Here is a 26321-nt window from a genome sequence, read left to right as displayed (position 1 = left end):
ATGATGGAAGAGCGGTAGATGTGGTTTATCTTGATTTCAGTAAAGCATTTGACACCGTCTCTCACAGCATCCTTGTAGATAAGTTGATCAAGTATGGGTTTGGTGATCAGGTAGTGAGGTGGGTCAGGAACTGGTTGAAAGGAAGGAGTCAGAGAGTTGTAGTCAATGGGGCAGAATCTGGTTGGAGGGGCGTGACTAGTGGAGTCCCTCAGGGGTCGGTACTGGGACCGGTGTTGTTCAATATCTTCATCAATGACTTGGATGAGGGTATAGAATGTACCCTCAGCAAGTTTGCTGATGACACTAAGCTGGGAGGAGTGGCTGACACACCAGAAGGCTGTGCTGCCATTCAGAGAGACTTAGACAGGCTGGAGAGTTGGGCAGGGAGGAACAAGATGAAATTCAACAAGGGGAAGTGTAGAGTTTTGCATTTGGGGAAGAACAACACGATGTCCCAGTATAGGTTGGGGGCTGACCTGCTGGAGAGCAGTGTAGGTGAAAGAGACCTGGGGGTCCTGGTAGACAAGAGGATGACCATGAGCCAGCAATGTGCCCTTGTGGCCAAGAAGGCCAATGGCATCCTGGGGTGCATTAGAAAGGGTGTGGTTAGTAGGTCAAGAGAGGTTCTCCTCCCCCTCTATTCTGCATTGGTGAGGCCGCACCTGGAGTATTGTGTCCAGTTCTGGGCCCCTCAGTTCAAGAAGGACAGGGAAGTGCTTGAAAGAGTCCAGCGCAGAGCTACTAAGATGATTAAGGGAGTGGAACATCTCCCTTGTGAGGAAAGGCTGAGGGAGCTGGGTCTCTTTAGTTTGGAGAAAAGGAGACTGAGGGGTGACCTCATCAATGTTTTCAAATATGTAAGGGGTGAGTGTCAGGGAGATGGAGTTAGGCTTTTCTCTATGGTGACCAGTGATAGGACAAGGGGTAATGGGTGTAAGTTGGAGCATAGGAGGTTCAAGTTGAATATCAGAAAGAATTTTTTTACTGTAAGGGTGACAGAGCCCTGGAACAGGCTGCCCAGGGGGGTTGTGGAGTCTCCTTCACTGGAGACATTCAAAACCCGGCTGGACACGTTCCTAGGCGATGTACTCTAGGGGGCCCTGCTCTGGCAGGGGGGGTTGGACTAGATGATCTTTCGAGGTCCCTTCCAACCCCTAGGATTCTATGATTCTATGATTCTATGAAATCTTTCCCTATTATGTAGTACTTCTGTTTTTTAATAAATAAACACTTGTAAATTATCATGTCTCATATAATTTGATTTGCATCTGAATCTTTGCTAATACATGAATTATTCTGAGCCAATAATCACAGTAGTTGCTTTTAAAGGTTTTTTAGCTAGTGTCTTTCTTGTCCAGGTCTGAGCACAGTGTTTACTGCAGGTACAGCCCAAGCACCTGGCCTCCTCCATTTTCTCAAACTACAATACTTCTGCATGGGTAGCTCCAAGTTAAGTTTTCATCATCTTTATTGAACAGAAGTGTCGTACAATTAATATACTTTGTATTTAAGTCACTTGCCTTCCTGGAGTTTTTTAAATTCATCAAACAGATAATTTTCCTCAGGTGCTGAAGCTGCCCGAATTGCATTATTGGCTAGATCTAGATGAAAGCTATCAGAATAATTATGAATTTTGTTTAAAGTTTTTCATTTTTCATAACTGTAAATGTCTGGAAGTTATTTGGGATCTACATAACAGTAGACTGCTTTTAAAATGTCCCTCTGGCAAACACCATGATTTATTCAACGCAGAGTGATTTGGAATTAGCAAATAAAGGGTTAAAATGTAGAAAACCAGGGGGAAGAGAGAAAATTTATTTGTCTGTGTCACAGATAAGAGGAACGAACTTTGTCTAGGGAAGCATTAAACCAGACCTGTATTGTCCGCAAGGAAATCTCCCTAGAAAAGAACCAGCAAAAACCAGTTTGTTGTCTGGAGCCCTGCCAACCCAGGAAAGGTGAAAAGGACACCCTGAGGAAGACTCAGAGACTTCCCTGAAAAGACCCCTGTCCACGACCAGCAGGGGACAGTGTGCATGCGAAGATGGGTGGAAACTTATGTTAATAGCTGATTTGAATAATCTCACTTCTTGAATGTTTATGCATGTTCCTGTGATACATATGTATGATTTTGTGTGATAAATAGCTGCCTGCATTTAGCTGCAGTGTGCAAGTTAGGAGGAGAGATCCCCTTTGCACCCGGCACTGTACGAAACATACCTGCTCTAGAGCCTTCCTGGGGTGTGAAGTTGGTTTCTGCACATCAGAGCTGTAGAACAGAAAAGCCAATATTCAGTGCATTCAGTTGATGAGGTTAATATGGCATTTTTTAATACAAATATGTAAAGTATGTATTTAAAAAATAATGAGAAATCTGTCATGGGGGCGTCTTTCATAAAATATTCAACTTCTAACAAAATCCACTTCTTCAGAATTTTCATTCCTTTATTTCAGCAGCCAATGGAAATGCTTAAGTCCAGGAATGAAAACTGCATGTGTAGTCAGTCTTCTCAGAAGTGAAATACTTTTTTTTGCCTTCTCAGCTTCATTTCCATCACCTTAAACTTACATAATCACAATATGTTAAGTTCTGATGTAACTCCAGAGTTGAAGGTAAGTGGGGCATCTGAAACCTTCCAAAGTTTTGTTTGTAAGCACAACAGTTCAGGCAAGGCAAACATTTCTGTAAATAAAATCATCCTTTTCCATACTTTGCTGTAGAAAATCTCTGTTGCCCTCAGTTGTAGTAGATGCAGTCAGATTAGGTTCAAATAATGTTTTGGAAGTCAGTAAATACATTAAAAAAAATCTCTGTATAATATACTGATTTTCTTCCTTCAAGAAATCAGAGATGCCATGAAGTTAGAATGTTTATGAGGAAAGTAAACTTTAGAAAGATATAATAATGTCTGATTGTAAGAAGAATCAATATGTCTTTCATCCACAGGAAATAAAGCCAGATGAAGTTACCAGATTTGCTCTTCAGACAGAAGTTAATTTTGAAAGTGTCTGCAGAAAGGTGAGGCTTTTTTTTTGGTTTTTTCCCCTGCTTCTGTGAGTGTGAGAGTGTTCCTTAGGAAAAGGTCTATATGTGGGTGGGAGTACATGATTATTTGCACAATGTGTTCTTTATGTTATATTGAGCCTTCATTGTAGATCTTACTTCCTTTCTAAGGAAATTTATTAACTAGCACATATCTACAGAAAATTATATAGGTATTTAGTACAAGTGGATTGTCATCTGTGCTGGTGTGCTTAGTACCAGGCAGCATACTCATGGTTTTTGAGTCTTTTTAAATAGATTTGGTTTGTTTATATAGCACATATAGATGTTTCAGTTAGGGTAAATAATCTAAACTTTGAACAATGGTTGGATAAAGGCTTTAAATACTTTTAGATGCAGAGAGGTGTTTCCCCTTGTAAAAAGAGCATGCCAAACAGTCTGAAATAAAGGCAGAATTTTAGCTCCCCTGTGGCTCGTTAATTTCAACATACTCTGTTTTCCTGAAGCTTACTGATGATACATCATTAAATATTAACAAACACTGATATCTGTAGAAGATGAAGTGAAGACATAAAAGTGGGAAAAGGCCTATTGAAATAAGCAGTTGAGTTTGAAAGCAGACAGGAACAGAAAAGAAGAGCAGAAACAAGTGCTGCTTTAAGGGGGGTGTGGCAGAAGTGATGCCAGAAAGAAGTTCTGAAACAAAAAATGCTAGTACATTAAACTTTATATTTCCTGTCACATTATCCTAAATCTCTGTGGGTGGTCTGCTGAGGGAGTCTGAAATGTTTATAGTCCACAGCTAAGTTTTAATTAGAATTTGGTAATTTCTTCCTGTATTGGAACCAATAGTTTGTAATTTAACTGTGCTGTTGCAAAGCACTGTCTTGTGGGATGTAGTTAAGCTATTAGCATGGTTTGCAGCAGGGTTTCCATGCTACGTGTGAGCAAAGTCAAGCTAATAGGAAAATAATACAGGAATTTGGTATTTCTGGCACAGTGTTAGGATTGTCTTACCGCTTCATTTAATGATAGTAGAGGGTAAGGAACAAATGCAAAGACAAGCTAAAATGCAGCATTCTTTGAAAATCATTTGACCAACATTTTCCACTCTGAAGGTGAGCTAGTCAGAAACTGGTTACAGTAATGTTAGAAACAGTGCAGAAATTAATTCTGGATGTGTGAGGACATAGACTTGAAAAGGGATGCTAAATTCAAACAGTAAGACATTTTGTGACTTTGTGTAGGAGATTGTTCTGCCAAGAATTCAAATCCATCAGGCTTATGTTCATTGCATAAAGTATAGGAGCCTCAAAATGAAATGATCAATGCTATTGTTTTAAAGGAGTTTACAGTAGGAATTTTATTTTCTAAGAGGAGAGTTTCATAGCCGAGAATACAGAAGGAATATTATTAATCCTACTAGTTTATATATATATATGTTTTAAGAAAATTTAATTTCCTAGTATATTACTTCTTCTCTTCCCATAGTTATTTATTAAACGTATAATTAAAAAAAAAACAAAAAAAAACACACATTGATTTTCTATCCCTGGCAATATTCTGTAGGTCACATGAAATGCAAACCACACTGTTTACCTTTTCATTAATTTCAGTTTCAAAATATTTGAAGGAAAACATCCTGTGGCTGTTTTCATTTTCTGAATAGGTTTGTTTTCATTGATAAAAAGGCAATCTGCTTTTAATTCACTGTGGAATGCTGAATATTAACTTTGCATAGAGGACATGTAGTCAAGATGCTTGTTTAATTCCTTCTGCCCACTGAGATATCTATTCCATTACTATGCTTCTCCTTATCTTTTTCACAATAAGATACACATGCTTTTCCATTTGAAAAGAGTTTGCATCGATTTCATTAAATAAAATAAAACTGTGCTGCTTAGCTGGCGCAACTTTAACTTGAGTTCATATGATTTAGCTGTCAATATTGCTATACTGGTGGTTGCAAATAAGCACTAGTAAATGACAGAGTGAGCTGGCAAAAGTTACCAGCCACATGACACAAGACTTCCTCCTTTTCTAATCTATGAAAATGTTATAGAGCTTATTATGTTACTGTAAGACAAGAAGCAATAGGTGAACAGTGCTTTGTTCACCTATGTTGCAATATTTTTAATCTGTTCTAGTATTGCTGCAGCTGCCACCATAGCTATCAACAGGTGATAATTCTATTGTAAAATTCTAATCAATTTAGGTGATTAAAGATTAAAGTTGCCATGCAACTTTAGCTGGACTTTATATTGTTGGCTACTATATACAGCTGTTGAAAAGCAGACTGTATTTTCTTGACTAAAGTTTTGTGCAGTTTCTGTGCACATTAGTTTGTGGTCTGCAAGAAATATATTTGCCAGCCATTGATAAAATTAAAAAACATATGGCAGATCTGTTAATTCTGCAGGTATTTCCAAGTACTATTGCATTTTAAAGTGTTCGGTACAGCATATGTACCTGCACTGCTTCAGGGGAATTGGTTCATCAGGCTGGTGTTCCACTGCTCTGAAGTTATAGATTGGTTGATACTCCTAAACATACTGTTCATTGCAAGCAGGAAACTGACTTGGAAACTGACAAAGGTCTCAAATGTTATCTTCAACTTATTGCTTGTATAGTTTTAAGGTAAGTTACATTGGTGAAGATAAGCTGCACATATAGGTTAATATGGCTTAATAATTTTCCTGGTATTAGAGAATTTACTTTTATCTTCTGTGCTGTTTCACCAGAAAAGGGAATTCCAGTCCAGCTGTGAACACTTTCCTTTCAACTGCAATTGTGTTTCTGCCTTTGTGTTAGTGCTGACAGATACTGACCAACTTCCTGTAGCTTCTCTCATTCAGTTTTTCTTCCAATAAGTCTTTGGTATATAGTACACAAGAAAAAAATAACTGTGTTTTAAAAAATCAGAGTTGCAAGCTCTACTTCAGCATAATGAAAATTTCTACTAAAAGCAATGATCTGGAGTGCTGTCTTGCCTTAACTCAAAATACTTACTATTTTTCTAAATGTTAAAGTCTGTGTGCTTCAAAATTCAGTGAGTTTCAAATTTTGGAATGGTGGAAGGCAGCTGCAACTGCAGAGAACTATTGGATTTTTCTCTGAGTGGAGAGTAGGATACGAGTACACCTTAATGTTGGAGCTTGAACTGAGCATATACCTTGTCTTGCAGAATGCTAGCAAATATTCACAGATAAATACGTCCTCTATTTTTCGCTTCCAGATACAATCTTCGTTTAAGCTTAGTAGCATAGTTTTTCTATTTTTTTTTGCACTGAGCTCTCGTCTGTGGTCCTTAAAAAGACCACTACTTTTTCCTGGTAAGTCCTGTATTTTCACTTGTTGCTCCAATCCTGTCATGTTTGAATCATATAGATGATTTTCTGAAAAGAGGATTTTGCACAACAAATTATCAGTATATTAGAATCTTCAGAGTTTGCTGTGGCCATGCCACATCCTCTTGAGTCCTACTGAAAAGCTTGCCACAATTTCTAAGTTAGATGAGAAATTTCTTCTGGTGCACTGATGTAAGGCATCTGTAGCTCTTAGAAGCATTTTTTTGCTAATGTAATGCCTGTTGAGCTTATTTTGGATTACTTAATGTTCAGCAACCAACTTTGTCCTGTTTGGAATTTAAAAGGAATTTGAGGCTTTAGCAACAGGATCTCAGACAGCTCATGCATGGCTGTAGGGAGACATGCCAGGCTTTGAGCAGCCTGGTGCACAGTATAATTTTGATTAGTAGAAGTCTTACGCTGCCTAATGAGGACAGCTCTACTTAACATAATTTTAGAGGGATGAGGCTAGTGCTGTCCGGTATTCAGGTCCAGGTATTCTTAATGGATGACCAAAGGCTGTTATGCTACAGTTAAAGTTCTGGGGAGTTATTTCAGGAGTGAGTGTATATAGTATCTCTTGCTCTTTACCTATATGACTCTTTAACTGTATGGTTCAAATGAATTTGGGATTTGGGAGTAAGCTAAAATGCTGACAGTAGTAAGAGAAGGTTTTCAGTGATTAATCAGGTATGAGCTCGTTGCCTCACATGTGAGAAGAATGTTTCACATCCCAAACTCCTCTGAATTGATGGGATCTCTGGTGTGGAACTAAGGAAGCCTTTGGGCAAGAATGACATGAAAAAGATGTAGAATGGTGCTCAAGACAAACAGGAACAAAAAGTATCAAGTCACAGGGCTGATTATGTTTTAGCTTTATCTCTTTCAGAAGTCTTTAAATTAATCATATTATCAAAATGGCATTTCTTAGACTCAAATCACTTCTTTAAACTCTGCAGGTATCAGGCCTGATACAAATCTGTTAATCAGTCCGCAACCTTTCTCTTGTCTTTAGCTAAAGAAAGAGCAAGGTAGAGACAGTGCTTATGGTGTTTTATATATTTGTGGGTTTGCACTGAAGATGTGTTTCATGCCAGCAATCTGTGAAAGGCATCAGGTCCCCCATTGTATGACACTAACAGGAACAAGACATCGTTACACAACTAATTAATGTGTAATACTAATTCTGATGAATACTTTTATTTATTAAGGAAGTTTTAAACTTGATGTTTCTAGTACTTCTTAACTATGACAGGACAAGAAAGGTAGTTTCTGAATTGAGTAGAACTTCTGACTAAACACACCTGCACCAGAGGAGGAACAGTCATACCTATTTTCTAACTCTGAAAAAAAATGGAGGTTTTTATGTTAGCTGAAAATCCTAAATACACACTTGTGATCTTTGCCTTAATTTATTTTACAAATGTACATCATAGTGGAAAATATATAAAACCAAAACCTTTGTGTTATTGGTGGATTTAATCTGAGGAAATAAGATAAAATCGTAGAAGGGGCCTGATGCAAAGTGTCTTGCAACTTAACCGAAGGCTTTCTGTTAACTTCAAAGGCTTTGGAGCAAGCACAGAATAGTCACTGTCTTTTGTTTGAGCTTTGGGGGATTTTTCCATAACCTCCTCCCTTCTCCCTTGCCCTTCTAAGCCACACTGAAGAATTCTGCTTCCTACAAAAACATTCTGATTAGGATGGATGTTATTATTTATGTAAAACTTAGGTTTTTGTTGTTAGTGGTTTTAATATTAGAATAAGTAGATAATTGCTTACTCAGATTTTTAACATTGATTATGAAAATTCTTTGTTTGCAATCCATAAACCATAGGGAGAGGACAACTATATGAATCAGTGTAATTGTGAAATGATATTCAACTAACTTTATATAATATACTTATCATTAATTCTTTGTGTTTTGCTGTTTTGTGGTTTGATTTTGGCAATGGGGGGGCTAGTAGCTGATGTTTTTGAGGAAGCCATGAAGAACTTTATCTTCTCTTTTTTGTTTAAATTCTGGTTGTGACACTTTTCTTAAACTAGGAATTGAGTGTAGGTAATCAGAGCATAATTTTAAGTGTATGTGACAATTTTAATAGTTAAACTGGGCTCAACAATCTCCATCCCCTTCTTCCCTCCCCTTCTTTTCAAGTATCAATTATTGGAAACATTGTTATCAGCTTTACTTCTCTTTCAGAATGACTGGTACATACAAAGATGTTTCCATTCTCCAGTAATGTGTTTATACTGAGAATAGCAAAATAATAACACTCCATTTCTTTTTCTAGCTGTTTAAATGTTACATTATATTTCTTTCACATTTCAGTATGGAAATGTAATGTGTATACATTGAAAATAGAAAAAAAAAAAGCCTCTTGGTTCAGGCTGGATCTCCTGTTTAGTTTATCTGTTAAAATGTATTAAACTTTAATCCACAAAAGCCTGGCTCTGCCAGCATAGTTTAGTCTGTTTAAAATGTATCAAACTTATTTCCATCAGCAGAACCCTGTCTTCGAAGACAATTTACGCTATTTAAAATGTATGGAAGTTATTTCCATCAGCAAAACCCTGGCTCCCCAGTTCTGTTTACACTGTTTAAAATGTAACAAACTTATTTCCACCAGCAAAATCTCATCAACAGACCCCCCCCTTCTGTGTCAGGACTGAAAAAATAAAATGCTAACCGCCAGACAGCTAATGCAAATGAATAGCAAATACAAAAACTTCAGAAAAACCTGAATACAAAGGGAAGACCCACAGCTACTGATCTGCAACCTGTGGCAGCACGAAGGAGCAGCAGAGCATCAGTGACTTCAAAAAGACAGAGATCCCTGTGACCTTTCCTGGGAGGGTGAAAAAAAAACAACTTTAGTTGTTCTTCTTTCTTAATATCCCTTTTCCCTGGGGTGATTAATTTCTTTAAAAACCTGTTTACCCCGTTTCTCTCACTCTGTTAACTTCCCTAAAACTCCTTTCAAAACTGGTGCCATTTTTCCCTGAAATAAACCTTTGTAATTCATTCAAACCATAAACCTGGTTACTTGGCAATTTGTAGTATGTGCATGTGCAGTGGCTGATATTTCTTCACAAGCAAAATATAAAATACTAATAGTTATGGACTGTGATAGGAAATAAAGGCATTCTTTTGCATGCCAGATACTATTTTCTTTATGTAAGAGGTAAATCTGTCAACATCTTGTTTTTGGAAATGTGTTGCATTAATTTCATAGCACAATTTCATGTAACATAGGCTATAACAATTGGCTTGGTGCTGGTAATCACTGTTGCAGATTTGAATTCTTTCTATCCTGAGTATTTTGACTGAATGGAAGTTACACTGAATCTATGAAGCCACTGTTTCCTTAGAAGTTTTCATGTAAAACACCAGATGTTACTCTGTGGTCTTCTGATGAAGTGAAGAATTTTGCATTCAGTGATGAATATTGCATTCAGGCATAAATACTTTCTCTTTTTGACTGTTTTGTACTTTTTTTTTTTCCTGAATGTTCCTCATCTTCCAAATTTGATCAATTGAACTGTGAGCTGTTTAGCTTGCAGTAAGTGCATATGCTCCTCTATATTTTAAAGCCTAGAATCCGTTCCTATGGCTGAAACTACTAAAGTTTTATGTTAGTGCAAATGAAGTGTCAATTTTTGCAAAATATTTCTCCACTTTCCTCCCACCTATAACTTCATCCAGTTTTTTGTCTGTCTGCTAGTCCAACCAGTATCTATCCCTTCTCAGGTTTCCAGTGAGAGAGGTCAGGTCAGGTCCATGCTATGTTCCTCCCTTCCACCTTTGGTCAGTCATTCCTTCCCTTGCAAATACTCTTCCACTTACTTCCTCTGGGCCAATTTGTAGACCTCTTCTCCATTATCCCCTTTGCATTCAAATTAGGCTGCCACACATATGCCTCCATAGGGTCACTGTTTGAGAGCAAGGAAATACACGAGACCAAAGTTATCACCATATTCAATATCAGAGTAGCAATTGCAATGATCTTAATCACAGTTTGGATTTTGTCCATTCTGGAAAGAATCCTTTTTAAGTTCAGTATTGAAATAAACTGCTAGTAACCTTGGCAGTTTTTCACAGGGATATTGTGTTTACCTCTGACACAAAAAAAGGCTGTCTTCTGTCAAATTTGAATTACTAGTACAGGGATTTACTATCACTCTTTGAATTCTTCTGAAGTTGTACTACTTTTTTTTTTTTTCCATGGCTGAATTGGTAGTTCAAATTACTAATGTATTTCTGTCCTTAGTGCATGGATGTGAGAATAAAGTACAGGAAAGAAAGATTTAGATATTTGTAGAACCACTGGGGCAAGAGCAGATGATAGTAAAGATGAACTGCATCATAATCAAATTTTTTTCAGGCTGGTGGCTCTGGAAAATTTAAAGGTCATAAAGGAATATTGAAGTAAAGCAAGGAAAAGACAACATTGATGTAGAGATGTCTGATTCACAATGACTTGACCAACAGGGGTCACATGGCTACTTTTCAGAATGTCTTTTTAAGGCCATAGAGGAAACATTTTGATCCAGTAAATAGTGAAGGCAAATCAGACTGCCTATGGTGCCAATTTGTTGGCGTCTCCAATACTTAACTACACAGAAATTGGGGTAAATTATTAATACTTCCATATCAGTCCTTCAGCTGAAAAAAATTATTGGGAGGAAACGAGAATACAAGTAGTGTCATCACAGATGTGATGGATTTCCTCTTTCCAGTAGGTCTTCATTATACTTAATACAAGGTGCCATGTTTATAGGTAGAATGCACATTCATGAGAGTGGTGCTGTGTTACAAAGCACTATTTTAAATCTAGCAGCACAGATTCATTACAAGAAAAGAGAAGCACTAAAGAAGCCTTTTGAATGGAAGTTCCAACTGTCATACAGTTTTGGTACTAGTAGTGTGCTACAGCCTCAGTCAGAATGATGATGGTGAGCAGAGAATGTTAAATGAGATTCACGAAGTGACAAATTTAGGACAGATATTAATAGGTAGAGTTTTCAGTTACCCATAATTAATTTGGGCACTAAAGACAGAATCTTTGAATTGCATCCTTTATGTATCCATAGCAAAAGTAATCAGTTTATGAAGCTGATCCACATAAGGGATCAGGGAGAACATATGCTTAACCAAAAGAGATAGCAAAATGTATTCCCTGTCTTGCCATTTATGTATCTGCTAATTTTCTAAGTATGGCTGGTACCCACTGAATAGTCTCAAACAAGGCTATTGGAGGTGGTTTTAAAAGCATTAATTGCCAACTGGGTCTTTTTGTGTGAGAAACTAATATTAGTGTACCTCTGAGGGAGAGCTCATAACCTCCTTATCTTAAGAACCACAATATATGTGGCACAGAAGATAAGTGCAAGGAGAGAGAACATAAGGTAAACATACCTGAGTTGAAATTTTCATTATTTTTGTTGCTTAGAGAACTTAAAGTGTTAAGATGTCTTTAATGTTATGTAAACAATTGTAACCACTTATGTCTAAGATGGACATCTAACAGCACACCTTACTAACTGGAAAATCTCTTTCTATATATATATGCTTTATAGTGTGACTCAGAACTGCATTACAAAATCAGAAAAACAAAACAAAACAATAACAAACATTCCAACAACACCTTATATTCCTGATATTTCTAAAAATTAAAAACATCTGCTGCTGTCTTTGCTCTTTTTGTAAGTTAAATTCTATTTTTCATAATATATCATATAAAAACAAACTACAAGAACATCCTGACTACTTCCCTTGTTTCCTACTAGATCAGTTTCTAAAATACTACAGCTCAGAAATAAGAAATTGAGATTTATAAAAATAAAAACTGAAAGAAGAAAAAGAAGTTATAGAATTAGGAAGGCTCTTTCAGCTCAGTGTGAAGCCCATCAGTCTCTGAACACTGGAAAATTACATTAAAAGTGCTAGAGATGCTTTGCTTGAACCTTTTGAAATGTAACTGAAGAAGGAGAAAAACTGGATGTTCTTGAATTATTGAAATTCTTTTTAATTTTTTGTTTGTTTGTTTTTAAATCCCATCTATTGGAATGTCAATGAATGGAGCTGCTGAGACCAGCTACATTAAAAAGTTACAGCTTGGTAGAAAGAAGTCAGAAGTCTACAGCATATTGTGCCTCTATGGCAAGATTAGTAGGTAAAGTATGGGAAACATGAGGTAACTAGTCACTTAGTGAAAGTATAACAATATTAAATTTAAATGATGAGGGTCTAGTTTTTCAAATACATTTCAAATACAAGTAACTACATGACAATTGAATGGTTGAGTGATTACACATTATAATAATTCTGCATGCCAGAGTTAAGTAACAACAATATTATGACCTAGAAGATGCCCAAGAACCTCTGAGCATAAAGGTGACTGTTCTGTGTACCATATGTGCTATAAAATGTCTGCATCCAGGTTTTCCATTTATTTTACATCTATTATCTGCTGATACATGCTTGAGTAATATCAGGGCTTCCATATGTATCTGACATGTGTTTATCATTAGAATAAGTTTTGAATGCATATGCTCCCTCAATAGACTTAATGATGGAAAATCTACATTTTGTTGCCAAAAAAGCAATATGTTTATCTCAGATGTTTTAATAGTTTTTCAGTGAACTGAATTTGTATTTCCATTGTCTTTTTCAGAAAGTTGCTGAAAAGCATATAGATTAAAATAAATCTGTTTTCAATTGTGCACAAAAATTGCAATGCAGTATGCCAAGAAATCCTGTCTTGTTTTGAATAGCATATTATAACATGGCCTGGTTAGTGTGTGCAGTGTTCATGAAGCCTAAATTCCCTGTGCCTCCAAATCTTTGGCTCTTATGCCTTGTTCTTTCAGCAGTGCTCTGAACATAAATACATCTCTCCCAGGAGTTTTATTTGATGGCATTGACCTGACAATAGTTATATATGTGTTCTGTGGTGGTAATGGCTGGAAATGTGAAAGTCTGAGCAAGACAGGGGTTATTGGCAGGGATGAATCTTTTATAAGTTGTCTGAAATACACCTTATAAAGTTTGAGCTTGTTTTCCAAATCTTAGCTAGTTTTGACGCTTTGCATCTGTTTTAAATTTGAAGATCTGGACTATATCTACTTTCTCTCTTAAAAACTGTCTTTCATATATGCTTTTATATATGACGCTATACTGGGCTGCATCTGACCATCAAAAGTGATCATTGGAGAACTGAGCATTTGTGTTACAATGAAATATTTTTAAGGATGGTTCAAGGTTACATACCTAAAAATTCAATAGAGAATTTTGCAACTAAATTGACTTCTTAAGGAGATTGGTGGATATCTCAATTCTGAAATTTACCAATTTTGCCCAAGGCAGAATAGTGTGAACTTCTTTAATAATATGGAGCTCATTACTATATGTTATCAATTTATTTGCTACCATCTGCTTCCACTCAGTCTTTGGACATGCCCATGATGCACAGCTGGATCTTGGGATCTCAGATGCATTCAGGTTGTAGTGAACTCGAAGAACTCTCTTTTCTGCTCAGCGTGCAACACAGCCTTGGTGGTGTTGGTCTACTTTGTGGTTTTGCTCTCTTTCCTATAATAATTCAGGGGTTTTCTTGTTTTTCTTTTTTTTTTCTTTAATTTTTTGCCTTCTTCAAATAGTGGGATTTATTTCAAATTTCATTATGAGATTGTCCAGCCTAAGTCCCTGTTTGGAGTTAACAAATAACTGCTTATTTTGAGTCTCCAGACCCTCATTATAGATGTCCAGCTACAATCAAACAATCTATCAACTTCACTGTTCTGTAGACATCAGTTGTGGTTTCAGATCTGATATATGGTGGTTGTCAAACTAACTTATGTATGACCATACCTCCAAATTTCATTGTGTTCTCTGAAGAAGTCTATGTGAATTTTGTGGAAAAACCTTCCTCTTTGTATTTTTCACAGCTGTCTGAGATGCATGTTGTTTCTGTTCCCCCTGAAGTATGTTTTGCTTCGGGGCTTTTATTTCATCACAGTTTGCTTTCCAGTTAATTTTCTCAAGTTGATTGCCTTTTCCTTGACTCTGTGAGGAAGTTATTTCCTTCGGTGTTTTAAGAGAATGGATTTGACGGGGGGAGGGTTAGTGGTATTTATTTGGCTGTGCTGTGTGCTGTGTTTTCTTAGTTTGGCAACATGCAATATTTTATAGTGATGTAGTCTTTCAGCTGTTCAAATGTCAAAATATATGAAATGCATATTTTTTATGCAAACTTATATAGAAAAAGTAAAAACATGTAGCTTTAATAGTGCTATGTTTTATATATTTGTTTTTATGTTGTTGAAAGTCCACATCATAGACACATGTGTCTGTATTATAGACACATTTGTCCATATCATAAAGTAGTGCTCAGCTTGCTTCTAGGTTTTCTAGCAGAGGATTCAGTGCTGATAGTCACAATCAGTTGGACCACCACAACTCTTAAGTTGGGGGAGTTGGCACAGTGCTTGCTTTATGTCCTCCAAACGCTAAGAAGTTTACGTTTTTTTTCCTAATGTGTGGGGCTTGGGGTTTGTGTGGGATGCCACACTGAGAGGTTTGTAGACACATATTCTTACTAGACCTTAAGAAGTGAAGGATGAGTTAGCAGCATTTGAGTTGTCCTACAATTTTGCTGTTTCAGCTTACACCTAAAGTTAACCCTGTTATACCTAAGGAGAAAATGCAGAATCTGTGCCTGCTCTACTCTGGACTTTTGGCCATGACTCTGTCTTTGCTGAAAGAATCATATAAATTATTTTATGCATAAAGAGAAGAAAGAAAGAATTGGTAGAAGATTAAGTAAATAATTTGTACTTGGGCAGGTCTGGGGTTTATGCCAAGCTCTGCTGTAAATCACTGGTAGTTTGTGGTGAAACACCTCATTTGTCTTTGACCATTTCCCAGTCTGCAAAATAAGCATTCACCTCATGCCTAGTTGGCTTCATTAGCTGTGACAGATTAATCCAGAGAAACTCTATTGACTGTTTTATGCTCCAATTAAATATGGTCTTCTAACATTTGTAAAGAGCTTGGCTTTTTGAAGGGCCTTTAAACTTTTCCAAATGCTAGAATAGTAGTCAATTTTTATCATGCATGCAGAAAAGAAAAAAAAAAGCTACTTTTTTTTAAAATTTGTAGCTTATTTTGGAATTTTCATTTTAGAGAAAGAGGAGACAATGCTAGAAACAAGGTTATACTTTACACTCCTTTTTGATAAAAGAGAAGCAAAACTGGGTGTAGGAGTAAAGGTAACTCTAAGTAAGCAAATCACAAGGAAAATAACTTTGGTCCAGGTATTCAAATGAAGTTAGGGCAGTGTAAACACCTTGGACATATTTAGAAGATCATGCTTCTCCCTCATGGTGGGCTCAAAAGTCTACGGAAATCAGTGATGTGTTGACAGTCAGTGCTGCTGCCTTCAATGCAAGGTCAGGTGTGTGCTATGGATTTCTTCCTTCTGTTGTGTGCAGTTCTGCGAATAAGCAAAAAGATTGTCCAGAGTACCCCAGGTTGCCATGGGTCTTCAGCTTCCATAATGCATTTGGTTTGCATGGCAAGATTTTGGTCTGTGAGAAGCTGTTAAGGGTTTCCCCTGTGTCCCACAGAGCCAACACTAGCCAGCTCCAGGACAGACCCTCTCCTGGCCAAGAGTGAGCCTGTCAACAGTGGTAGTAGCACCTCTTGAGATAACGTGTTTCAGAAGAGTAGTAAAAACCTGCACAACTTCAGCCAAACAGAGAAGTGAGAATATGTGAGAGAAACAGGTCTGCAGCCTCCAAGGTCAGTAAAGAAGGAGGTGCTCCAGGTGCCAGAACAGACATTTCCCTGCAGCTGTGGTGAAGATGATGGTAAACCCCCCTGGTAGATGGTAGATGGTAGACCCCCCTGCAGCCCACGGAGGGTCCGATGCCAGAGCAGGTGAAGGTTGTGACCCTATGGGAAAGCTGTGCTGGAACAGGATCTTGGTAGGACCTGTGACTCCATGGAGAGGAACCCATGGTGAAGCAGGTTTGCTGGCAGGACTTGTGACCGCGTGAGTGACCCACACTGGAGCAGTTTGTGAAAAACCATAGCCTGTGGGAAGGACTCACACTGGAGAAGTTCATGGAGGAATGTCTCCTCTGGGAGGGACCCCACACTGGAGCAGAGGAAGAGTGTGAGGGTTCCTCCCCCTAAGGAAAGAGGAGCAGCAGAGACAATGTGATGAACTGACTGCAACCCCCATTCCCTGTCCTCCTGCATCACAGGGGGGGGAGGAGATAGAGAAATCCAGAGCTAAAGTTGTTCTCAGGAAGAAGGGAGGGGTGGGGCAAAAGGTGTTTTAAGATTTGTTTTTTGTTTTCCATCACCCTACTCTGATTTCATTGGTAAGAAACTAAACAAATGTCTTCAAGCTGAGTCTATTTTACCCGTGATGATAATGAGCCAGTTATCTCTTCCTGTCCTGACCTCAACCCACCAGCCTTTTTCTCTCCCCTGTCCAGCTGAGGAGGGGAGTGCTGAAATGGCTTTGGTGAGTACCTGGCATCCAGCCAGGGTCAGCCCACCACATTTTGCAAGACAAGTGAATATCCAAATATCTTCATGGTTGAATTACCACAGTAACAGAAGACAAAGGAAATTAATATGAACTGTGTAAAGCCTTGAAAAGAAAATCTGAAGCCAAATAGGTTACTTTTGTGTATTTGGTCTGTTACAAGACATTATTCTGAGATGGTTGGTTGTTTTGGTTTTTTGTTACTTTTGCAAAGGCAAAAATCTGATAGGATATGCATTTTATTGTCAACTCAAAATTTTAAATTGTTCTTTAAAAAATTGCGTACTGTCCAAGTAAAAATACATATCCATTAAAACCTGCATGGTTTCCTGACATCCGTACAGATTTAATTACCTTAAGAACTTCTCATCTGTCTTGCAAGCTTGTATAGCGATGTCTTCATCACACCTTATTTTGCTGCTAGCTGTAAAATTGGGAAAACAAGTTAAAACTGAGTAGAATTTTTATTATAAGCTTGTAACAGATTGGGTCTATTTCCAGTGCAGAGTCAAAAGCATTTAGTGGGATTATTTGGAGATTTAGAATTTTTTAGAATTACTTTGTTATTACTATTATTAGATTACTCTGTTATTTCTGTATTTGGGAAAACTGTTCTCTTTTAAACTCTTGCCACATCTAACAGAGACATATTTACTGATCCAGGTGATCAGTAAATAGGCTAGGTGATCAGCTAGGTGATCCATCCCCCTGTTACCAAGTGGAGACACAGTCACCAGTCTTACTGTCAGGAGCTGAGAGACCATAATGCTACCACAAATGTGAGCATTACCCAGTTGTTTCTCATACCAAAATCTTCACTCGGTCTCATGGCCACAAATCACATACTGTATACCTTAGAAACGTAAAAGAAGAGGAAGAACTATCAGTATTTTATGTTTAGAAAGTAAGTATTGTCAAGGGTCTTACTCCAAAGCAGTATGGGGTAATGGCATTGGACTTGGGTGACAACCATGATCTAGAACCTTCAGCCACCTTCTTGAGTACACATTAACCATATGTGCTGTTACGAAGGGAAGCTAGATCTAATTCAAGATCTGATGGGAGTAAGTAAATCAACAGGCTTTCTGTTGTTTTGGTTTGTTTGGTTTTTTGGGGTTTTTTTTGTGGAGAGGCAGCTCTTCTCCTAAGCTGCTACAACGGGTATTGCAGTGCCATCTCTATTTTGGCCCAAAATTGGGCAAATAATTTTTTTATGCTTATCCCGGTTAGCATTATCTCTGCCAATTTCTTTTTGCTTAAAATCAGGCTGTTGTTTCACTTAACATTAAACTGCATTTCTAGTTATTTTAGAAACTTGAGTATGTCATGTTGCAAGCTTACTCTTGATGTCTTGGCTTTTGCCATCTACAGTACTTATCAGTAAAGTTTCTGATAGTCTTAATTTGAATTAAATTATTTCAAATAACTGAAAGGTGATTTAAAGTGATGAATGCAGGGCCTCCAAACATTACAAGTTTGGTAGCACTATCTTTTGTTTCAGCTGCTATTCTAATAGTAATCTTTATAGTATATACCCTTCTAGTAGCAGTCTTGTTTCTAGTGAGACCAGAATACTACAAGAAGTCAGTTGAATAATTTTAAGTATGAGCTCTTTCTTCGTGCTGTTATTTATTATAATCATAGCAGAGGGTATGAACAAAAGTAGGCTTGAACAGGAAGAGTTACCAGAATAAAGCAGTGTTCAGAAATCTCCTTTTTGTATTCTCAAACTAACCCGCGTTTCTGACCTTTGATTCTTCCTGAGGCTCTTCTATCTCAGCCTTGCTAACAAGGTATTCCTTCCAGCTTCTGTCATCCCAACTGCCTCCAGGGCCCTGAGACACTCACTCAGTCAGACTTTGTCACTTATGTTGTATGAAGCAAATACTGCCCACACAGTTTCTATCTATCTCACTTTTCCATTCACGCTGGGGGTTTTGGTTTTGTTTTGGTTTTAATTTTTTTTTTGTTTACCCAGTGCTGCCATCTCTCAGATCCATTCCATTCTTCTTCTGACCCGTTTCCAGCACATCTCAAAACCTTGTATTGTAAACCCGTTTTTATCTTAGCAAACTTGAAATGTCCATTCTCCTCCCTTATCTTTGCCACATTGTGAAAAGTTTGTCTTTCTTATCTGGGACATGCTTGTTTACTTGCATATGTGTAAGTTATACAACTGCTGCTTTATTGTACTATAACTGATAAATTATATTTTGAGGTTTGTGTATCTGTGTGCATATTCAGGATGAAGAATGCTTGTTTATGCAGATTGGGGTTCTTTTCAGCTTAAGAGATTGAAAAATACAGAGATTAGTGCAGTTTAGTTGAATGTCCAAATGGAATTTAATGAAACACGGAAGTGATGATAGACATCTTTAATACTATGTGCAGAAATAATGCATCACGTCTCAAGATAAAGTTTGAGAAGACTCTGACTTTCAGGTGGTTCTGTATTTAGCTTACAACTTCTTACTGAAAAGCAGGACTACATGTTGCTCAATTCCTCTGTTCACTTTGTAGAACCTCTTGCATACTGAATGGAAAGTACTAGGATATTCTTGTGTGAAAAAATGAGTAGTGAAAAATACTACAAAAAGTAGCAGGAACATGTGAGAATAAATGGTTTGTTACAATTCCAGTGTCTGCATAATTAAACATGCTGGGGGTAGGGGCAGGAGAAAAGGGTGTTCTTGCTGTAAATACATTTGGCATTTTTCTGTTAAGTTTTATTTTCTCCCAAGGCTTTGGACACTGGAAAATACTTGAGGAAAAATTAATTGAGCTTTGGATGTGCCAAAAAACCCAGAAAAATAGGAAAGTTTAAAGAATGTGAATGTCATTGTATGTTTGTTGGCTACTGCCTATCAGTGTGAGTAGTGTTTGTGAAATATTTTGCTATAAGGAAAAAATGAGGTTATTCTATATGGATTGGTATGTATATGCTTAAACCCCTTATATAAACATTTGAATTAAAGAACACCAGATGTTGCACAGAAGCTGCTGCTGCTTTCTGAACTTCATGGTATATTCTTTCAAAACCCACAGAAAGTAGCTGAGGGAAAGAGTGTATTAATTAAGTTCAGAAATAGATTTTCCAGCTATAGAGAAGTCTCCAAAGAAAATAGTGTTTGATCTTCAGAAATGTGAGCTTGCTGTCCCAGGAGGCTGGTGGCAGCTTGCAGCATTGTCACATGGGATCAAAATTCAGGTTTCAGATTCTCAGAGCTAAACTAAGCTGAAAGTAAGCCAGTCTGTGGCCCCTGAAAATGGACCCATCTTTTGACACCTCTTTTCTGGCCATTACTTATAGTTCTGTAGACAGTCTAAAGCGAAAACATTTCCCAGTTTTTCTTGACCTGAAGAAATAACACGGTAATAGCAGGGACTTGAGGAGAAAGGAAATTACTAGAAATCCCAGATGCTCTGCACTTCAAACATGAAATATGAGCAGATATAATCAAAGTATATTTTGTAAGCTCTAGAACTATAGCAAAAGAAATAAAAGTGTCATTTGCTTTGCATTGATTGAGAAACAAGATTTACGTTTTGCAAACGGATTGCATGTTTCTGCATTTAGAAGTACTGGCTCTGCTGTAGCTGTAGTGTCTTCATTTCCTCTGTTTCCTTCAGACCAAAGCACTGCAAATGAGTTTCCTGCACTAGTAGGATGGGCATGAAGTGCCCATCCATCTTTGTGCAATTGATATGTAACTGTTTATACTAAGTGGCATAATTCTGCTGGAAAAAGATGTACGTACAAGCAAGTAATACTCCCCGCTGAGCACTCGTATGTCAAGTAAATCAGGTACTTAAAAATTAATTGCTGACATGTCAGGTAGCATTTGTGTCATGGTTTGACCAGAGCCAGCAACTAAGCACCCAGCAGCTGCTCACTTACTGCAGTCCTGCAGAATGAGGGTACCACCAAAAGAAAAATGAGAAAAACTCGTGGTTTGGTGTAAAGACAGTTCAATCAGTGAAGCAAAGCTGTGCATGCAAGCAAGGGAGAATTAAGGAATTTCTATTTACAACTTGATATTTGCAGACAGGTGATGAGTGACACTCCAGAAAGTGAGGTTCATTTCATGTAACAATTAATTGGGAAGACCAATGCTGTAACCACAAACATCCCCCTCTTCCTTTTTCTTTCCTTGAGTTTTTATTGCTGAGCATGACTTGATAAGAAATGGAGTATCCTTTTGGTCAGTTTGGATCAGCTGTCCCAGGTGTCTTGTCCACCTGCCTGCTTGTTAGGAGGGCAGAGAGAAACAAAAGTCTTGATGCTGCACAGGCATTGCTTAGCAATAACTACAAGATTAGTGTGTTATAAACTTTAAAATGTTACAAGTCCGAAGGGCAGCACTATCTTCCTAGTTATGAAGTTAGCTCCATCCCTACTCAGTGCCAGTACAATCTCCACCACATATTCCCTACCATTTTCCTACCCGTGATACAGGTTCCATCTACTTCACTGTTCAGCCAGGACTGGAAAGGTGACAGCATGTTGTGTTTAGTTGCCAGGCCCCAAAACCAGCTCAGGTTGGGTCATGAAACATTTGCCCAGTTCTTTATGAGACTAATCATCTGTGGTTCAGGTGGCTTCTGCTATAGTACTTACTGTAACATGTAGGAATGGAGAAACCTGTGGGTTTTTTCCTTTCTCCCAAAGAATTCCACTTCAGGCTTTAAGAAATCTTCCTGCTAAATTTTTGCTTTATAAGCTTGTTAAAACCCTCCTTTCCCTACATTCAAAAGAAAGACTTTAGATAAGTAAACTTAAATACCTCTTATTTTGTTCCTCAAGCAAAGGGATTATGATATCTCAAAATGAGATAGTTTTTACAATGTTTCATACCTGTAACTTCTAATATATAAAAAAGAGGAAGTAAAAAATGGAAGCAATTTCTGCTTTTCTCCATTTTCTTCAAATTATTGCATGAAGATCGTATTTTTCTTTGAATCAGTCCCTGGAGTTCCAGTATTCTACCACATCAAATTCAAGGCTGTTTGTCTTTAAGATTAAGTTAGTCCTTGCCTCTCAAATACATTTAATGTATATTACTTCAGTATCTCCTATGCCATTTTGTCTACCTTTATGGTATCCGTCCATCCATCCACAGAAGCAGCTTTTTCCCTTCATGCAGAATGCCTTCTACTAATATGATCTTTATTCAGGAGGTTCATTAATTTGCTTCTCAGGCATAAGAAACAGGGAATGTAAAATCAATGTGTTCACTCTGCTGTATCTGGTATGCTTTTAAAATAAATATCATGTTAAGCAAGCCTATTCAGTACCTGAAAAGTAGCAGGTTTACCTGTCCCATTTCTATCAATATTTATGCAGTCAGATTTTTTCTTACTTAGGATAACAGCATTACAGGAAAAATAAGAAATATTCAAATGTTACCATTTCATAAGCTTCCTCTTGTTCAGTTAATAGTCCAGAATCACATTAGTGTTCATTATAGCATAACTGATGCAGACCTGTTATAAGTATTCATTGTTCTATTGACTTTGTGCCTTTGAATTTATTTTGTTTAGCCAAATTGTACTGCAAGTGAGAGAGCCACTGCAAGACTCGCCGTACACCCTATATTGAAACCCAAATTTATTGAACTTAAAGGTATGAAATCTTTTATTAACTTGTTTATACTTCAGTAGCTTATGAGTGGTTCCACTTGGTCCTGTATATTCCTGACTTGAACAACCAGTATAAAAAATAAAAGAAAAAGAAACTTAAAAGCTTGTATAATTACCTTAACCAAGTAACAGAGAACCAAGTGTCACAGGCTTGTTATTTGTACTGGTTGAAATGGGTTTATACATGACAGTATGACATTTAAGATACAGGCTGTAGGACAAACAGGACTCAAAATGGGACCTCTGAAAATCTAATTGATATATAATGGAGTAGCTCTAAATTAAATAGAACAGAACTGGCAATGAGCACAGTAACATGCAAATCAAAAGGTAAAAGTAGCATTACAAATGAGTTTACAAAGGCAGATGAAATGTTTTGTAGATTATTTTGTTAAACTTCCCTAGAAACTTTCCCTAGAATCCGTAGGGAACATTTCCTGGTTCTTTAAGTTATATGCTAATCTTTTTAAAGACAAATTTGCTAACTAAAACGGATGTTAAAAAGGATCAAATCCTAGTAGTAATATCACAAAGCTACCTTGGTAGTAACAGGATGTTAAATATGCATTTAATTATATGTGAGCAGTTTTCTATGTGTTTGCAATTTTTACACACATAGTCATGCCCTAAATGAACGTGGTCATCAGCTGCAGATTATTTGCTTAAAGTTTGTAGTTAAACTGAAGTTTAACAATGTATTCAGTTGGTAATTATTTCAGGTTCCTTTCCTCACTTTTGTTTTTGCTCTACTCTAAGTTAGTTTTTGTCCCTTATGTTCAGTAAATTATTGGTAAAGACATCCAAAACCTGTTTACTCAATACAAGACATTTATCTTGCAAAATTGTTCTATTATGTTAAAATAGATTATGTAAACTCATGTGTAGCTTCAACAAAAGATTTTTCTTCTGCTTCTTGTATAGCTGCTGTAAAAGCATTTAAGGATGCAAGAAAGGACACAGCCAATGCCACTCCTTCAAAAGAGGCTAAGTCAGAAGAGCCACCTAAATCAGTGCAACATTTCGGTAGCAATTTGGATGACCAGGCTCTTAAACTAGCTAAAAACCAGCGAGGATGTGAACACAAAATGAAAATTAGTATGAAAACAGAAACAGAGAGAGTGGCTGAAGAACTTCATGAGAGTGAGTCTGAGCAGCAAACAGTGGAAATGGAGAAAGCATATGTTCCAGAAGACTCTTCATTTCAGCCAGCAGAAATGCAAGCAGTTACTCAGAATAAAGCAGAAAAGAAATTTAGCTATCAAAAAACAAAAGAAAATATGAGCCTGAACAAACTAAATACAATTAAAAAAATCATTAACAATGATAGTCTCCAGAAGCAACCTGATAAAGAGGAATACTACGATGATAGTACTGAAGAGAGGTTTTATAACCAGTCATCAGATTCTGACAGTGACAGTGATGATGATTTCTTCATTGGCAAAGTAAAAAAGAAGAAAAAGATAGCAGCAGCTACTGATCTTTCTTCAGCAAAAGAAAAGGATAGACTTCAGAAAAACATAATGGAGAAAGAAAAGAATACAGAGCTTGGGACAGTGCAAGATTTGATCGTGGAAGAAGGAAAGCCACATGTAAAAGCAAGCAAGCTAGAATCAATGTTCTGTAGTTCTTTGGCTACCTCTAATCAGAAGTATCCAAACAGAAGGAGGTAAACCTTTTCCCCTTGTTACATTCTGCATTCCCTCCCTTCTTCCCAGTAACAGAAATGGTGATTTTGGTAGCCCTTACCAAACAAGGAGAATTTCAGCCAGTTACAGCTGAGAACATTTTCATGTAAACTACTCTGCAGTCTCCTTGTGTTTTCTTTACACTTGCATATTTTTCATATTCACATCAGCACTGACATGCATGTCAGATTCCTAACTAGATCTGCATCTAAACTAAATCACTACTGAATACTTCTATTTTACTTCTTTAGTAACAAATATGAAACAATATATAAGGGTTGTACACATTATGTGTGAAAAATCATTGCACAGGTGTCTTGGTGGTAATTATTCTTTATTCACGGGTCTTGGTCATCTTACAGGTTTCCTGAAAAAAGCATAAATTCTCTTTTTATTTTTAGAAATTCTAAAGACCAGCCTCTCAAAAATGGAAGGGCAGGTATGTATTGCTTAACCATCATTATAGGCTAGTTTTTGTTTCATTTCCATTTTGTGGCACATACTGTAACATTGTTGTTAAAATGGGCAAATTGGTGAGCTTTCATTATCTGTGGATGTATTTGCTCTTTCCTGTTTTTAGTAATAGAAATACTTGAAATAGGGCTTACGCAGGAAAGTGCTTTTCCATCGTTTCTTCATTTGAGCAGTTAGTGTTACCTTTGCACAGTAAAGGTGTCAGATTATGAGTTTTAACGACTGGTTTGTTTTGTTAATAATACCTCCAATATTTTGTTCCATTTAGAGTATGTGGTTCCGTTTTGGAATTCACTGGATGAAGATTATTGTTTTAGTCATATTGAGTTATGTTGAGTAGTATCTCATTGTTTTAATGTGAAGAAAAAAGTTGAGATTGTGCTGAATCTTTGGCTACACACATTTTGAATGTAGTTATTAATTACATATATTAACTATATGCAGTCTATCAAGTAACAGTTTATTGGGTTGCAATTTGAGACGATCTTGCTGTAAACATTTAGATGAATGTGTTCCCCATGGCTCATTAAGAAATTATTGAAAATGCCTGCAGTTGCAAGTAGTTTTAGCGTATTTTTATGAAGATGCATGATATAGCTAATGCTTTATTTTCTACTTTTTGTGCAGCACTGCTGAAAAAGGAACCACAGCTCAAGAAGCAGCCATTTGCAAAAGCTGCAGGTATTAAATGTGACAATAAGAAAGCATCTTTGGAGCAGCCTCTTCATCCTTCATGGGAAGCAAGCAAAAGACGCCGGGAACAAATGTCTCAAATTACAGCATTTCAAGGGAAGAAGATTAAATTTGATTATTAGAATATTCTAAGTGTAAATAGAAATTTTTAAAGAAGATGCTTGTAGATTTGCATCCTGTGGTACTTTCTTATGAACTACCAACTGCTGTTTAAACATTTTTGTTATACTGTCCTTTTTGTTTGCAACCTATAAAATAGAAACTGCTAGAAATTACCATTTGTTAATAATGAAGATTGCTTCATTTATTCAATGTTCTCCCTGTTAATTATATGATCATACGATGTTAGTTTATAAGTCTCATGATGTGGCGCCATCATCTATGCAATACACCCTAATGTGATTGAATGGGTTTTAGCAACAGCATTTGTGCCCCAAAGGAATAATAAAGGTTTTTTTGAGGTTTGGTTTGTGTGTGTGTGTGTGTGTATAGAAATGTTCTTTTAACTCTATGAGGATTTGGATGTCAAGGGAGACTACAAAATAATGAGGTGATAATTATAGGACTATATTAACAAATCCATCCCAAATGAGAAAGACATTCTTAAACTTCATAGACTTCACAAAGAATTAGTTAGCTGAAAAAGCCAATCAGTAATACAAATGATATGAAAAATTCTGGAGAACAATAAAATATTGGCCACCTAAAGTGTGCCAATTTGATTGAAGAACTGCAAGAATGTCTTTAATAATGTTGTCCTTGTTGATATGTGTTGGTGCTCCAGCATTGTCTGTCTTGCATGTTTTGAGAGAATGCTGAAAAACTGGAAGGTCTTTATACACTGTGAAACATTTGACTTTTAAGTGTCATTCTGAGTTTGAGAGTTTGTTTGAATAGGATATGAAGTAAAATCTTC

At 37.0% G+C, this 26321-nt stretch overlaps 1 protein-coding gene across 2 annotated transcripts in view; it reads left to right on the top strand.

The window, feature by feature from the left end:
* Nucleotides 1-25871, top strand: part of SRFBP1 (serum response factor binding protein 1) — a 74493-nt gene extending 48622 nt beyond the window's left edge. For both annotated transcript variants that reach the window (XM_071730354.1, XM_071730353.1), the window contains 5 exons: nt 2948-3019; nt 22455-22536; nt 23475-24219; nt 24640-24677; nt 25340-25871. In XM_071730354.1, the coding sequence (XP_071586455.1) occupies nt 2948-3019; nt 22455-22536; nt 23475-24219; nt 24640-24677; nt 25340-25527 (1125 nt within the window). In that variant the 3' untranslated portion in view covers nt 25528-25871. The remainder of the gene's footprint in view (nt 1-2947; nt 3020-22454; nt 22537-23474; nt 24220-24639; nt 24678-25339) is intronic.
* The last annotated feature ends 450 nt before the right edge of the window (nt 25872-26321 follow it).

Source organism: Heliangelus exortis, chromosome Z, assembly GCF_036169615.1.
Source record: "Heliangelus exortis chromosome Z, bHelExo1.hap1, whole genome shotgun sequence".
Taxonomy (NCBI): domain Eukaryota; kingdom Metazoa; phylum Chordata; class Aves; order Apodiformes; family Trochilidae; genus Heliangelus; species Heliangelus exortis.
Note: the sequence above shows the minus strand (reverse complement) of the source record. Positions and strands in the feature narration are given on the sequence as shown.